Here is a 17,278-nt window from a genome sequence, read left to right on the forward strand (position 1 = left end):
TGCCCTGTTTTTCTCCAAGTTAAAAAGCTTCCCTATCACTACAGTGAATACATGCATGTGATATATCCGCCTGAAGTCTGGGGAACGTTGCTCTGCTGCAGTGTGGACTTATTATCTCCCACTACTACATGTCTTTCTCAGCCTGAGGATTATTTAAATGTAAAACTGGAGCCACTGCGACTTTTGGTCTTTGCATTTCTGTGACAGGGGGCATTTATCTGCATAGCACACAGCTAACGGGCAGGAAGGACGCTGACCGGTAATGAGACGCAAAGGGCATATGTTTAAAATGCAAATCCATGGCTCTTTTCATGTGGTATTTGTCCAATACTGTACCCAGCACAGCAGCCATTTCAATGACATTTGCAGAGAAATGCATGTGCTGCATTCAGTTCAACAACACATATTATGTATTACGTCTGCAGCAGAGCGCTCTGTCATCATCATTACGGTGTATTATATCATCGGTTTTATAAGAGACCCAGAGTGCTTTCATCACACCGTGATAATTGCAGCTTGTCTATCGCATACGAGCGCCACATATTCCCTCGCCGTGATGCATTTGACACGCCAGTTTTCATCACGTCAGAGAGATTGGCAAGGGCACAACGAGGCCTGGCAGAACGAGGCGTCCTGATTCATGTGAGGAGAAATGCCAGGACATTTTTGTCTGATTTGGACGAGGAACGGAGAGCGACGAGAGACCGGGAAGAATCCAAGCGGAAAGCTTTTGGAGCGCCGGCATTGCCAAGCTATTGGTCTGAACATAATCAGAAAGAAGGGGTTAGCCCAGAGTTAATGCCCCCCTCTGTTTACCTCTTAGGTCTTCAGGCTGAACATCAGGCCATTCGCCAGGCCTGTTTAATATCTGAGCTAATGCTTTACGATAGGAGTAAACAACAACTGGCTTTGTTTCTTTCTTGCAATTGGATTTACAATCAAAAAGAATTATATATGATTGAAGTGATCCAAGATTTGTTTTGTTGGTACCCATTGATTTCTGGATAAGGGAACGTTTTAGGAGATACCAAGATAAGAAAAATACATCTTGTTTCCAAAGTCTACAAATTGTCCGTCTGATACAAGGGAGTTTTACATTTGAGGAATATAAAAACCTCCTGAATAACATGTAATCAAATTAGGAAAAAGTATTTGTCCTCCCATATTTATTTAGTTTGAGTTTATCTAACAGTACCTCCATTTCACTACGGCTGAATTCTTTTGGGGGGGCTTTTATAAAGTATTTACGGGGCGAGACAGATTTTGGTGACTGGTGCATCTGGAGTTAACTTCTTAGTTTAACACCTGTGTGTGTGTGTCTAAATGTTCACAGGTTTTCCACTTATTAAATGTGCGGTTTTGAGTCAGAGATGTTCATTAGCCAGTGTGTTAGAAAGGATGAATAATGCAACCTTTTTTAAACACCGCTGCCAGGTCACCAGATGAGTAATCGCACACCTAGGGCACACATTTCTGCCTGTCTCAATATTTCTTAAAACCCCTTTGAAAACAAGTCCTGCAGCGATAACAACACGTTTGCTTTTAATATCAGTGTCATATAAGATAATAATCTGCCTGCGCAATGACCTGGGCTTTCTCATTTAGCCCGTGATTGCATGGGAACAAAGGCTCAAGGCGTTCATCAGCGATTCCCATTATTCATTGTGTTCTTTTTTAACCCTGCCAGAGGTCCCTATATCTCATATCTGACGACGTCATGTGACAAAGAGCACCTTGCACCCTGGAGGGGATGGAGAGGATTATAGCGTAAACATGATCCGACACCACACCCAGTGCTCGGGTCTTTCTCCCCACACACACACACACACACACTTTTTATTTTACGCTGCTATGGACAGTCTTGCACTAATGTACATATATATATTTGTTTTTGTATTCGGGATTGTGGGAAAAGGTATTTCGATCTCTCTGTCTGTACACACAAACTGAAACATTGATAATAAAGTTGACTTTTGACTTGTGATGTGTGTGCGAGCCACAAAAGAAATCTGCAGAAGCTTCAGAGCGGTAACGAGACACAATGTCAGCAAGTGGCTCGACACGCCCGGATGCTCGGCTTAGTTTCAGGTGGAGGGGAAAGGGAAAGTTCGTGTCAGGTGACGTCTGACTGTACAGTGACGGCGCCTCAACGCAGGTTTAGATATATGTCGACCGCTGGAAGAGATATCAAATACTGCTGTTGCGCTGTTTTAGAATTGAAACCCAAATAAACACTTTCCCTTCCTTGTTTTAAAGCAAGCGACGGGCGAATAATTAACAGGTCAGCAGTGCAAACAGTGTTTTTAAATTAGTAAATGTTTAATAAAGGAAATAAAACAACATTCTTTGGTATGAGTTTTTTGAGAGGTTTAGAAAATAAATGACTCAACCTTTCTCCTCGTCTTTTTTTATGTTTTACTATGTTTGTCCTACATGTTTTCCTATTGCATCACCTTGTAACGGCTGAAAATAAACACACGGGATTACAATCACACCTCTAAGACATGCTATTAGTCATGTTTAAACTAAATTCAGTATATAGCAAACACAATAGAAAATGTGGTTGCCTCTGGAGCCATTTGACTGCTTAACAACACATCTTTTGAACCCTGAGCCGAAGCCATCATTAGATATCATAAAATGAAATATGTTTAACACACAAATGGAAATAATGTGCCTGCTTAACATGTTATAAAAGAGGCAGGTTGCCAGCTGCTCTGACACTGAGCAGCAGGTGTGTTTCCAACAAGCCACGGACAGAAGGCATCCAGATTGTAAAGTCCTTTGATGCAAATGTGTGGCATTGGTCTGTATAAATATAAATACATTTGGCTCGTCAAAGGCAGGATTACATTTGCATGCATTAAGACTTTATGGGTCATTTATGAGCAGCATAGGAGGAAACTGTAAATGTTATCAGTGAGTTAGCACAGGAGGCTCCAAGCTTCCTGCTGCTTCTTCATCCAATTAAGGACATGAAATGGATTTGGATTCGATGTTGGGCGCTGGTCAGCAGACGGTGAAAATCAATCCATCATATAAGATAAAGCAATGTGGTCGTAAACCCTGGATCATGTTACAGAGAAAACTAGGGTTTTTAAATTAGGTATATGATTAATGATAATGATGTTGCGATCTAGCTGTACACACTTCTTCTTCTTGAGGTATAAATCTGAGGAGTTACACATCACTAGTTACTCTAAGTTTGATGTCCTTCAAGGCAGCAATTTGGGGTATTTGGTACCTCATAATGGGGTGGCTTTTTCCACGTATTTCGACATTAAATACGTTTTGCTGTGAAAAGGGTTGTTTTAACTTAATTGAGTTTCAAAAGAACATTATGGAAGATGTCCCTGTTTAACCGATCCTGCTAAAGATGTCACTCCTTGTGTAGAAAAGTCCTACGTCAGGATATGTCTTGATTTGCAAAATTGAAAATAAACAGTTTTCTACGTTGCTGCTTCTTCTTCTTCTTCTCGTTCTCTTGGAGTTTTTCTAATCTCCTGGAGCTTTACTGTATCCTGTTGTTTCTCTGGGCATTAGAGAACAATCAATTCCAATCTCAGGTTTCTAATGAAGCTTCCCATCGAGCCGTACAGGTCTATTAATGGCATGAATAACTTATTGATGGCTCTCCTGGACCCTTTGCTATTACAGTATTATGCCCCGATGCAGCTGGATCAGCATTATATTTCCCTGGGTATTGTTTTTTCCAGTACAGGCGATGCTGTGCCTGCTCAGGAGGAAGACAAGTGGAACCAGTCGCTTAAATGTAAAGACTGGGTAAGCAAAACCAGCACTATATCATAACCGTTAAATGTATATTGTATTATTACTTTATGAACCTATGCAGTCATCCTAAAGCGAAATGTAGGACTTTTTAAGATTATAAAATGCATTATGTCTTGTGTACATGGTACCGGATTAGGCCTTGCTGCAAATTCTTAGTTATTTAGATAGTGGTGTAGTTATTTAATTAACTATCTTTTAACACTGTATGGATCTGTTATGGCTCATACAGCATTCAGCAGCTTCCCCCATCTACCATGTCTTATTATTCTCTATTAGAACCCTGTTTTCTATTTGTATTTTATTCTATATATGTTGGATTGTTGGAGGAGCTCAGGTCAGAAGAATTTCATTGCCATTTCTACACTGTAGCTTAGATGCATATGACAATAAAACCCTTCAATCTTGATCTTGACTCTGTTAGCAGAGAAGGCAAAAGTACACACATCCTTTACTCAAGTAGAAGTACAGATACTCGTGTTTAAAATGACTCTGGTAAAAGTAGAAGTACTGACTAAACTTCTTTACTCAAGTAAAGAACTTTGAAATGTACTTCAGTAAAAAGTACCCATAGCTACCAGCTGTTTTAAAGAGTACCTGACCTCCCTTTATATTAATAGAACAATAATGTCATTGTTAGCTAATGAATGTTTCCATGCTGAACAACGGCAACATGACAACGTTTTCATTGGTCCCTCTTCTTTAGAGAAGACCAGGAAATGATGGATACACGGATCGTGTTCAAATCAATAGGCACGCAATGACTCTAAAGAATAATGATCACGCCACCAAACACACATTCAAACTAAAGGAACCAGCCTGTTTGGGAAATGTGAGAAGTAGAAAGTATACAGGTATTTGGGTTCAACATGTAAGAAGTAGAAAGTACAGGTATTTGTGTTCAACATGTAAGAAGTAGAAAGTACAGGTATTTGTGTTCAACATGTAAGAAGTAGAAAGTACAGGTATTTGTGTTCAACATGTAAGAAGTAGAAAGTACAGGTATTTGGGTTCAACATGTAAGAAGTAGAAAGTACAGGTATTTGTGTTCAACATGTAAGAAGTAGAAAGTACAGGTATTTGTGTTCAACATGTAAGAAGTAGAAAGTACAGGTATTTGTGTTCAACATGTAAGAAGTAGAAAGTACAGGTATTTGTGTTCAACATGTAAGAAGTAGAAAGTACAGGTATTTGTGTTCAACATGTAAGAAGTAGAAAGTACAGGTATTTGTGTTCAAATTGTAAGAAGTAAAAGTCGTCAGAAAAATAAGTAGTGGAGTAAAGTACTGATAGCAGAAAAATGTACTTAAGTACAGTAACGAAGTATTTGTACTCCACTACTTCCCACCTCTGTCTGTTTGTTACATGCAGCTATTGAGCCATCTACTCACCATAAGCCGTCATGGTTCCCACGTAGGGCCCGTCCATGACGCTCTGGTTCTCCTCGGCCAGCGCTTTGATGTATCTCTTGCTCAGGTCCAGGATCTGCTGCCTCAGCACGGCGCTGTTCTCGTGGCTGGCTCTCTGCTGGATGGTGAAGTGCAGCAGCATCATGCCCCAGATGAAGCCGAAGCTCACCAGGAAGAAGCCCAGTTTCTGAGAGGACAGCTTCCACAGGAAAGGAGTCGCCATGCTGACTGAAGAGAGAGGATGATGGGAGGGAAGGTGTAGAGTGGTGGGAGGGAAATCAGGAGGGCAGGCGGGGCATGGCGCTGTCAGTGGATGAAGCTGAGGGGTTTTTCTTTTGGGGGGTGGTTCACCGGCGGGATTTCCTTCTCTGACCCATCCTCATCGCTCAGTAACATCTCAGAGGACCCAGCGGTTGCATCCTAACGCAGAGAGGAAAGAGAGAGAGTTAGTTTGCTGAAAGACAAGGTGAACTTAACTAATGTGCATTTCAAAAAGAGGAATGGTTTCGGCGAAAACTAAAAAAGGTACCATGGGGTCAGATTAGAATTTTCCAAAGGCGGGTTCGTTTAGCATGAAACACTTGAAATAACTAAAGGATAAGTGTAGAAAGAAAGTGAGGTGATAGAAAGCTATTTCTGCTAAAAAGCTCAATGCTCTTAATGTCTTTCATTTTTGTAAAGCACTTTGAATTGCCTTGTGTTGAAAGGTGCGCCTTGCCTTGCCTTGCCTTACCTTACAACCCAACGATTAGTCCACTTATCGATTAGTCAAGCGACAAAAAGATAATTGGAAACTACTCTGCTAATCAATTAATCGTCACGGTAGGTTTAATGCATAATAGCCTATCAAATAAGTATAACTCCTGCTTTTTCTTTGTTTAAAATCATATACAAATAAATACATCTAAGGTGTTTACTGACAAAAAATCTATTGCCTTAGAATTTCAGAAACAGACTATTTTGTAGGATTTTCATACTTTTTTTTAGTCAAGGAAATAAACGGCGGGGTAATCAATAATAACGATAATTGTTAGTTGTACAGGATGACAATAAAACACTGAAAAAGGGACAATGAGTCAGCAGAGTTGAGTCTTACGTATTTAGAGATGACCTGACATTTAAACTGCTTTGCTTCAGCATGCAACCAATGATTTTTTAAAAAGGGTAAGAAACAACCTCACAGCCAACGACCAAACCTAATATGTGGAAAAAGCACAGGTTTGGGAAGAAGAGGAAACAGCCATGAATGGGCCAAACAGGAGGGGTGATATAGCACAGATCTGCAGCCTGTTTATAACACACAGAGGCTCACTGTATGTGAACTGGAGCGCTGTGTGAGGAGGGGTCTGCATGCAGAACAGAAACACACCAAACTGTGATGGGAGCCTTACAGTACAGTACGAAAGGCTGAGTATGCGGAGAAAACCTTGTTTTGTCAACAATATGTGACATGTTCACTCTCAAAAAGGAGAAATAAGGATAAGGGGGGGGGGGGGGGGGATATTATGTCTGACAGGAAGTCTAAAAAGTCTTTAAAAGATGGAAACGATAACAGTGTCTAAACAACGCCTAGTAAGTGCTGCCATTCTGAAACTACAGATTTGGTTTGTTTTTGGTCCTGTTTGAGAGTCTATTTTGTGTTTTCATTGTTGCACTAATTACATCTAAGTGGAAGTCTTGGTTCAGCAGAAAAGGCAAATTCATTTCAATTCAAAAACGAATTGATCAGAATGAAAACACAACCAAATGTTTATCGGAGCAGCTGATTGCTTTTTGGTCGTAGCATGATAATATGAAATGAATATAGACTACTTAGATTTAAGGTGTGGTTACTTATCTCCTGGAAAGACAAGGTGCATGCATTTCCTTTCTTAATCAATCTGACTATTTGTATTTATGAATCAGGGAACAAGACAGCATCCCTGAGAATATGCAGTTACTACAGACTCTGCATGTGAAATCTTCACTTTCAAAAAGGAGAAATGAGTATATTATGTCTGACAGGAAGTCTCAAATCAAGATAGTCTTCGAAAGCAATTTAAAGTGTATTGCTTCTACACAGGACCACCTCGTCTCACCCCGACAGGGAGATGTGTAAGATTGATGGGGATTTAAGGGAAGTATGCAAGAGGGTTGATAGTTCCCTCGAAATATAAACATTTGGATAGCCTACAATTTATCTTCCTCACTGACAAGAGAGAACACAAACAGAATTTTAAAAACATGCCTTTTCTGTGATTACATTTCCATTTCTTGGACGCACGTATAGATATGTTGAAAATGTTAAAACCCAGGTTTGACTGATTCATTCCCACTGAAGGAAGGAGGAGGTAAAGGGTCACAGAAAAGGTCTAATAGTTAACGAGATGTCAAAGTTAAGTAGAAATGAAGTCAAGGTATTCTTATTTGTTCATATTTCTGTATATGATTCAGTCTGGAAAATGTCTGCAGGTCTAAGTTTGACAAATGGCTTGTTTTGACCAACTTATAGTCCAACACTCAAAGACTTTACAATCATATACTTCACATTTAAGAAGCTGGCATCAGATGAAATATCAGGAAGAAGTCAAGACGGATTGAATGTCAGGAGTTGTTTGAGCTGAGCTGATGTTGAAATGCAAATGTTGACTGCTCTTTGGAAACAGCCATTACAGGAAGTAAATTATCTCATTTGTGATAAAGCAAAGTGTGACGTCAGTGAGATCGTTTCATAAATAAAAGTTTGTCTTGGTTAATTGTAAGTGGGTTGCAATGATCTCTTCCTTTAAAAACTCCTTAATGTTCCTCTTCTGCTGCACTCATAGTAACTACATTGTACATTTAATGCACTTGTAATCAAGCTGACATTATGTGTCACATAATGTTTGTCACTTCCTGAACCCACGCAACCTTTACTGTAGCGTGCATTGGGCTGACGTGTAAAGGAAATTGTTTTTATCTTGATGTGAGACTGGTGCTTATGAGGCCAAAGTTTCACATCCAGTACAGTTAGAGATTGATCCATCTCTCAGATCACAAACCACAAGCTTTCTTTATTTCCTGTTGTTGCATATTTCACTTTGCTCGGCTGTTGCACACCTTACTGCTGCATTTCCCAGCGTCTCAACCACACTATCTAAAAGCCTTTTGTAGCAACAGAAGACTACATCACTATAGATTCCTGCATCATCAAAGCATTAGCAAGAACACATTTGATCTGTCTGAGAATAAAGCCCACTTCTACATACTTGGATATCTTTATCGTGGATTCAAATCAATCGAACTCAAAATGAGGCAGTCCTGCAAATGACACCTCAAGGCGATCTATGCACGGCTAAATCAATGCAGATGGCTTATATGTTAGATGTTCTCTCATCTGCATTCAACCACTGCAGCTGTAAGCAACCACGGAAATACACCGAACGCAAACTAAATTCTCTCATCGGTCTCATTTTAATCAATGTGTTCATCGATATTTTATTGTGAATTGTCTTTGTGTGTTTATGGATCCTCAGTTTTACAGAACAGGTTGAATGCATACAACATTTTGCACAAACAAAACAGCGAAAAAGTGGATGTTTTTCTGAATAAATGGCTTGAAAACAAACAAAAAACACAGATACAAACACTCATAATAAGGATTTACTATGAAATAGATCTATTGATGTCCAAACATCTTGACTATAGGGTCTGCAAATGACATATAAGATACAGTATAGGCTTAGATTCAGAAGGAATGCCAAATGTGTCGGCATATCTTCTCATAACATCTCTTAATCATGACATGCGATTGAGAGGTTGCCGATTATTTCACTCTAGGAGAACGGACCGACGGATATGAATATTTTTCAGGCAATTTGAGTTCACAATGAGGCACAGCACCAGTGATTATATATCAGCACTGACCTGTCGTCGGGAAATCATAAGCACCTTCCCAAGAAACACAAAAGGCAGCCGCACAAAAGACCCCTTTCACCTCCTATCCATCAGCTTCATAAATGGGTCAGAGACAGCTGCGAGCCCCACGTCTCACAGCAGGTTATCACACACCATAATTGTTCAGTCGTTTAAGACAAAGGCTTGTGTTTGTTTTCCGTGCGGACAGAGATCTTTTTATGCAATTAGACAAAAGCAGGGGTGTTTATGCCCTGAAATAAAAGACAAGGGGAAAATGCAAACTCCAATTTGCTCTGTGTAAAACAAGCGGTTTGGCGGTGGAGGTGGGGAGGGGATCTCTGCACTGCACTGTGAATTCATGAGACAAGCCCTTGGCAGTAGCGCTGTGCAATCTGCAGAGCTGATAACATCGGATGTCTCTCACTGCCTGCGACGGCGGCGGGAAAAGGCTGGAAGGATGGAAGGTTTTCGGGGTTGATTATCGGAGAGGAACGACCCATCGCTGTGAGACAAAACCTACGCGGAACATTAACTCTGCTGCCTCGCTTCCCGAATACACACATTCTCCGTCGGAGCTGCCTCCTCCGTCAGTCTTATTTAACACTGAAAGTCATCATGCAACATGTCTGCTTTGTTAGGGAAGCTTCACAATCACAGGCGGTGTATTATAGTCTGTGCAGAGAGGGGCGACGCAGCTCCCAACAGAGCGTTTATCTGCTTTCTAATTCAGGATCTTAATTTGTCTGGCAGGGAGCCCTCTGGCCCACAGAAAGTGTGTTGACAGCCAGCTGAGGCTGCACAATATATGACCCTTCGCAACTTGATAACATAACAACCTGCTGAAGGCTTGTTTCATTGTGTGAAGAAGTCGCAGCGCACAAAACCCAGGTTTTCAAGGTAGGTTCAAGAGGAGCTGAAGACAGAAACAATTGAATCATTGCAGCCGGGTGGGAATCACTGTCCTGCCATATCTGCTGCAAAGGAACTTTTCCTGTTACGGACAACAGGATCAAATTTAAACAATGTAATCATATTTGATTTTCAGTTTGGAGTATCGACCCCACGGAGACGCCCAGCCAGGCCTGAAACCAGGAGGGTCTGTTCCCTAGCTGGGAAATAACAGAATATATCATATATTTTTAAAGATGGAAATGATAACTGAAGTGCTGCCGTTCTGAAATAAGCAGATTTGGTTTTCTTGGTCCTTTTTGAGAGTCTATTTGTGTTTTAATTGTTGCACTAATTACATCTAAGTGGAAATCTTGGTGAACAACTCTTCAGCAGAAAAGGCTAATTCATTTCAATTAAAAAACAAATTGATCAAATTGAAAACACAATCAAATCTTTAGCAGAGCAGCTGATTGCTTTTTGGTAGTTGCATGATAATATGTAATGAATTTATTTAGATTTAAGGTGTTTTTACTACTTACACACGTTTCTGGAAAGACAAGGTGGAGGAATTTCCTTTCAATGAATGCAAAATCTTAATAAATCTATGACTATTTGTATTTATGTATCAGGGAATGAATAAAAGACAGCATCCCTGAGAATATACAGATACTCTGTTCAAAGAAAAACAGACACACCGATTACCAAGAAATACATCAAATTCACAGTCAATTTCTAGTTCAATAGCAACAGAGGAAGCATTTCCATAACAAAGCAGAACCTTGCTTTCCTAGTTTCAGAAATGCCTGTTCAGATTAGCAAAAACCTTCAGGATTGCTTTAGGTTGTAGGAATATATCTAATACAAATGTTGTGCGTATGTGGCAGCAATCATGATGGATTATTCTCCCGTGTGTGTGCTCAGATGTAACTGGTTTATGGTAAAGTCTCAGGGATTTAGAGGCAACGATGATATCGCATCATTGTCCAATAATCTCAGGCTTTAACATTTCTAATCACACAGCCTTTGCTCTCAACTCAGGCCAGATGGCTGAGCGAGGTAAAAGACATTTTCCTTTGCGTCTCGGGTTGAAAAGAACTTCTTATTTTAAAAGGTGAGGACGAGAGATTATTTCCAGTGCATTACTCCAGGGTCTAAAAACAGAGGGAACTGAAATAACATACACTCAGAGTGTGTTGCGTAACCACTGGAAGAAGTCAAATATGCTCTAAATGTAGCTTTGGATATAAATGATGGATCAACCTCTGAAAAAGTATTCATTTTCTCCACGACTAGAAGGTGAAATTCCTCCTCCTAGTCACCGTGCATCCTCTCCCAGACTGAGCTAGTGTGTCTGTCGCCAAGCCAAAGGAGACGTGATACTGATAATATGGCCCTGCTACCATGGAGACCGGTGTGACTCTGCATCTTAATGTGCTTCTTCACATCGGCCCCGCCTTTTAATTATTCATCAGACCCTCCAGAGGAGCGGGCCCTGAATCCAGCGCCTCGTAACCAGAGCCGACCTGGTGGTTTTCCTTCAGAGAGTTTATCTCAAATGTGAGCGACACGCAGATCAATGGTAATGTGTTCCTTATTGAGTCACTGATACGCTCAAGCAGTTCTTCAAAAAGGGACCAATTTCAATGTTTTGTGGAAAATATACAGACATATTTACAAGAAAATCTCTTTGTAGCGTGCATTACCCTTCATAAAGAAACATTTATCTGATGTTATGTTGATCTGATATGTTTGTAATCGGTTAATCAAATGCAAAAAAGGCTGTTTTTCAGATTCTCAAATATGGAGATGTTTAGCATGACAAAGACCCTGAACTTTAAGAAACTGGTTAAGACATTTCTTCAGGCAATTTGTTGTCTATTTATCTAGAAAAAAGCTTTAAAATCAATCAACAAAGACACTTATTTTTACCTGCAGCCCTATTCTGAAAGTGAGGGTGCCAAGAAAAGATATGGAGGAAGGGGAAGCACTTGAGCTACGATGTGACACCACTACAGGAAGTTAAACACACACACTCCTTCATATGAGACATAATGTCTTCTAGTGGGCCTTAAAACCTCTCCTGTTCCACCCGCCTCAGTCGGTATGATAAGAAAGCCGATGTGAATTAAGATTCACAGATAAGATACATTTCAAAACGATTAAAATCAAATGTTATTCATCACAGAATATCTATTATATGATATCAGGTTATCCTGAGTTTAAGTATCACCTCACCAATCATTTGCAGTAAATAAGAGGTTAAAGCCCAGCACTTAACGAACCTTGACCTCTACAGGAAGTAGTTTAGCGCCACCCTGGAAGCCTTAAATCCAATCTGAACTTTGTCTGGGAGGGAAACGTTCAGATAAAACCCAGAATACTCGCTAAGAATTGCATTTGTTTCTCACAGTGACCTCTTGAATGTCCTCACAAAATGACTCGCCTCAGCACTAATCGCAGTCACAACATCCACATAGAAAAGTAAGCCAAGTAGAAGGAGGTGACCCAAAAATCTTGTGAAACTGTGTTTGTAATGAGCATAATTTAGAGCAACACGTCGGACAGTTTGTTGTCTGCTATTATAAGAAGGGAAGTTATCATTTCTGTGATACATTGAAGGCCAACACCACCCAGAGAACACTCAGGAAGTGCAACACTGACTGGCCATTTGATTTCTGACCCCGAGTTGTCCCTCGATGTCTGTGGGCACTCACAAGTACATGCAAAAAACCCTCAAGAGCTTTGCATAGTCTCAGACTTGTAAAACACCAGATTCTCATGACCTTTGTTTCCGTTAAGGGCTTTGTAATGCTTACTAAAAACTAGCATTACACACAATTACTGCGTGACTTTCCTTGGAACTGCACTGACGGGTTGAACCTGCTATATCATGCCATGAGAGCAGAATACATAACCTGCATGTCGAAAAAACACAAGGTCTGGTGACAAGTGTGGTTAGGAATAGCAGATGAGATGCTGAGGGGGGTCGCGGCACTTCCTCTTCCTCTTGTCACCACCACATACAAGCTCTGTTGCTATGCTAACAAGCTGGCCCCATGACAATATGTGAAAGAACAACAGTGTTAAAAGATGCACACACACACACACACACACACACACACACACTGGTATCTCCATTCCTGCGAAGGCCGTCACTGACTTCGTTAAATCCAGAAACTCTAACACGCTGCACGACATGCCTGTGACACTTTCCCTCACATAAAACTAATCCTAATGCTGGTCTTCACTCTTAATCTAATCCAAATCCTCTAAAACCCTTTAAAGAAGTCAGAAATGGCAAAATGCCCTCATTTAGAGAACTTGGGTTGTGACATAAAATAAAAAGCCAGCCAAACACATTTCCTCCTAGCTGCACAGACACTTCTGAGTCATACCTCGAACAAAATTCAATCAAAACACATTAGCATGTTGGCATGATGCCGTTTTTTTTTTTGCCTTGTTCCTGTAAACCTTGAAATGTCATGAATGCAATTGTTCACGTCTACAATGTAACCAAAACTAGACAAACTGGCTCACATTTTATTGTCTCACACCCTGATAACTGACATCGTTTTATAACATCCCACCTTAGTGAGTTATCGTCAACAATGACTGAGATTTTTAAGAATACAGGAGGGAAACTGACGGTGTGAATAACGCTGGAGGTCACACTAATGCCTTTTTTTTTAAAATCCCAAATATTACCTCTTCAGTTATTTGCCCTTGATGTGAAAACAGCTTGTTGAGAGGATTTAAGGCCGGCTTTGTGACTCGCACGACCAATGAGCATCTCTCGGCAGCTCCACCAATAAATGAGTGCTTTGCAAACAGTAGGCCGACTGTAAAGAAGCGGATGTGTGTGTTGCATGATGGGAAAGAGGTTCTTAAGAGTAGAGTGCCAAGGTGAAGTGGGACAAGCTTCTTTCAAAGAGCTGATTTTATATCTCATTTTTAGATTTAAAACGTATAATTTAATTTAAGGTTACACTGAATTTGAAAATACATGAATGTATGGTTTTAACAGACCACAAAGGTAGAAGGAGTGTTTGTGCTCGGGAGCCCTTTAAATCATAAAAAGGCCAAGTGTTCCACTTCCCTGCACAGCATCCATCACCACAGCCCAGTTCTCCTCCATCCCTCCATCCTCAATCCCTCGCATCCCCCCCCCTCACAAACCCTCCGACCATTTCTCGCCAGCGAAGCACGCCACCGAGGCAAAGCTCCTTTTCCCCAGGATTCATAATCTCAAGAGCCTCAGCAAAAAGGTGTCTGAAAGAGCTCTTTATAAAGCCAGAGGCAGTCTGCGGCTCACCTTGGGACGGTCGCTACACTCAGCGTTAGCTCAAGGATTTTAAGCAAGGGGTGTGGTTGCATTAGACAGGATAAACTGTATTAAACGTATCCTGAACTTGCCACGAAAAGTATCTTTTAAGCTGTTTTGACAATCTTTCTGACTGACAGTACACACATGTGCAGCCTGCATGGAAAGAAGATACATATCATCAAATCAAATCAAATCAGCGCGCCATAACCTGATTATGTGATTCTGCTAATGGGGCAGACTGAAAATGACTGGACTGTAATGGTGAGCTAAGTGCTTCAACAATGAGCCAGACTGAGCCAAAACACACACTACAGAACAGAAAATCAAGAGTCAAAAGTACAATCTGTGCCTCTGAATAGTAGGTAGTAGGGCTGTGCAATTAATCGTATTTTAATCTCGATTACGATTTTGGCTTGCAACGATTACGAAAACAACGTAATCGAAATAAAACGATTATATATATATATATTTTTTTTTTTCAGGTGAATTATACTTAAATTTCAGGGTAATCAACTGTTAAAAACATACTGTTCACATTTTTGTTTCAATAAATGGATGTTTTCAAAGTAAATGAATAATCGTTTTTAATAATCGTGATATCAATTATTGACCAAAATAATCGTGATTAGGATTTTTGCCATAATCGCACAGCCCTAGTAGGTAGGCTATAAAGTAGCAGCATAAGGAAATACTAAAGGAAAGCACCACTGCTAGGGATCAATAACCAGCTGTAAAACATGAATATCATAATAACCTTGGCATTGAACTCCAGCGAAATTCATTTTTGTCCTCCCATAATAACGAGCATGAATCAACATGATTAACAAATGTGAGCAAATATGTCTCCCTTCATTGCGTACATACCAAGGTGAAATACAGGGTTACTGTTTTATAAAGCTGTCAGTAAGAGGAATGTCACTGACAGCTGTACATGTCACCTGCTTTGTGAATGTACACACAGTGGACAAATAACCCGATCAATTAGCTAAGAGCATAAATATTTCTATAGCTTCATTAACGAGGATTGGGTGTAACAAGGCACCTTAGCCGAGACAATTGGCCTGGAAATGAAGACTTGTTGGTTATTCTCGAACAACCGGTTTGAGACATGTTTCCTGGCACATTATGGGTATGTTGCCAGAGAAATGTACATTCATTCAGTATCAAACTTGTTTTAACATCAACTAGCCAGGTTTGTAACACACTGCTCATGTGTACATGTGTGTATTCAAATCAAAGTTTATTTATATAGGTCAACATGTTTGTCTCAGTGGGCTTTACAGATTAACAAACATGAATGCTAACAGATAAATACAATTACAATAATAAAAAGATGGAGGACAAACATAGGGTCATTTTAAACCAGCTTTAAATATATGCTCTTTTTTTAATCGAGTATCTGTTTCATCTTATTCTATCACAGCTTAGTTACTCCTGCATTGTTTACTTGCAGCATTGTGTCACTTGCACTATATTATTGCACTACTTCCTTCCTATTTGTCTCTATGTATTAAGTATAGTGTGTGTCTCTGTTGGAGGGACTTCAGGTTTTCAATGCTAACAGTGTAGCTGTGGTGCATATGAATATAGAGCCTTTTGATTTGAATGTAGCTATATTTCTTTATGTCTTAAGAGGAGTCTGTTGGAGAAGTATGGGACTTTATTCACGCTATGGTGCATATGAAAATAAAGCATTTTAATGTAGCTTAACCAGTGGGTAATAACAATGGGACCCCTGCTTTCTGCGGCGTTTCACCATTGACATTGCCTAACTGACCATTAAGAAAGCAGCTAGTGTTAAGGTTAGCCACATAACAACGTACAATACTAGGGTATTGTACGTTTTTGTGTGGGTTAAAAGCTACATACACCTGTTTTCTAAGGTTAAATTAGCTTTGTTAGCTCGGTCGACCACCACACATTTCACAACAAAACACGCACAGTCCGCCGCAATGACAACCGAGCACGCGCTGCTAAACACTGCGCATAAACAATGAGGCATAAAACCAGCTTACCTTTTTACTCTTTTCTCTCTGTAGCCCACGGTGGTGAAATAAAGGGGTAATAAGACTTGAAATCCAGAGGGAAGAGCGACAGAGGAGACGTCGTTTCGTTGAGCAGACTGGAGAGATTTCAGGCAGTGTGTTTTGCTCTGCCCACTTGCAGGGAGCGAGGGACACTTTAGGGACCGCGTGCGTGTTAACACCCGCAGAAAAAACGTAAAAGGAGGCACACTTCGAGTTTTCCTTCTTTCATGCAAGTTAAATATTCAGTTTTAGATTTGATTGCTTCAAGGCCTTATGATATCCACCACAGCAGGCATTTGAACCTATATAATCACCACTTTCATTGAATTCTGAGTAGTTTCCATACACATTCATCCGTTTGTCATCTTGCAATTTACTTATTTATCTAAATAACTATTTAATTTCATTTTACTGTACAATATTACATTTTATATTCTGCTCTTATCATATTCTATTGACGTGTATATAGACTTATTGCACTATTTTCTATTTGTATTTTATTATACATGTTGCATCGTTGGAGGAGCTCGGGTCATAAGATTTTAATTGCACTTTCTACACTGTAGCTTACGTGCATATGGCAATAAAACCTTTGAATGTTGAATCTTTGAATCTAGTTTAGTCCACTTTGTCACGTCCATGGAGTTCCCAGTCAAAAATGACGACCAAAGGAAATTAATGGGTAACCCAAATCGACATTTTTAATTTTTGGAATACTTTTTCCGTGTTTATACTTTGTATATGTACTGCAGTTATTCATGTAAACCAGTAGTCTTATATATTGTTTACAGCTTCAAAGGGTGCACACACAAAAGGCCAAAGTAAAAACAATCTAAAGACATTAAAGTATAAAATCTGCTACCCAAACACATCCGTAATTATTGTTGTGTCGTATATTTTAAGTGTGTTGTTTTAATGTTTTCATGAATAATAGCATGTAAAGTGTCTTTGAGCACCCTGAA

At 40.0% G+C, this 17,278-nt stretch overlaps 1 protein-coding gene across 1 annotated transcript in view; it reads right to left on the reverse strand.

Annotated features, from left to right (window-relative positions):
* Positions 1-16,446, reverse strand: part of mgat5 (alpha-1,6-mannosylglycoprotein 6-beta-N-acetylglucosaminyltransferase) — a 73,988-nt gene extending 57,542 nt beyond the window's left edge. The window contains exons 1-2 of the mRNA XM_034151050.1: positions 16,305-16,446; positions 5,181-5,618 (exon numbers count right to left, since the gene is read on the reverse strand). Of these exons, the coding sequence (XP_034006941.1) occupies positions 5,181-5,421 (241 nt within the window). The 5' untranslated portion in view covers positions 5,422-5,618; positions 16,305-16,446. The remainder of the gene's footprint in view (positions 1-5,180; positions 5,619-16,304) is intronic.
* Positions 16,447-17,278: the final 832 nt, after the last annotated feature.

The sequence above is a fragment of the Trematomus bernacchii genome, unplaced genomic scaffold (assembly GCF_902827165.1).
Source record: "Trematomus bernacchii unplaced genomic scaffold, fTreBer1.1, whole genome shotgun sequence".
Taxonomy (NCBI): Eukaryota; Metazoa; Chordata; class Actinopteri; order Perciformes; family Nototheniidae; genus Trematomus; species Trematomus bernacchii.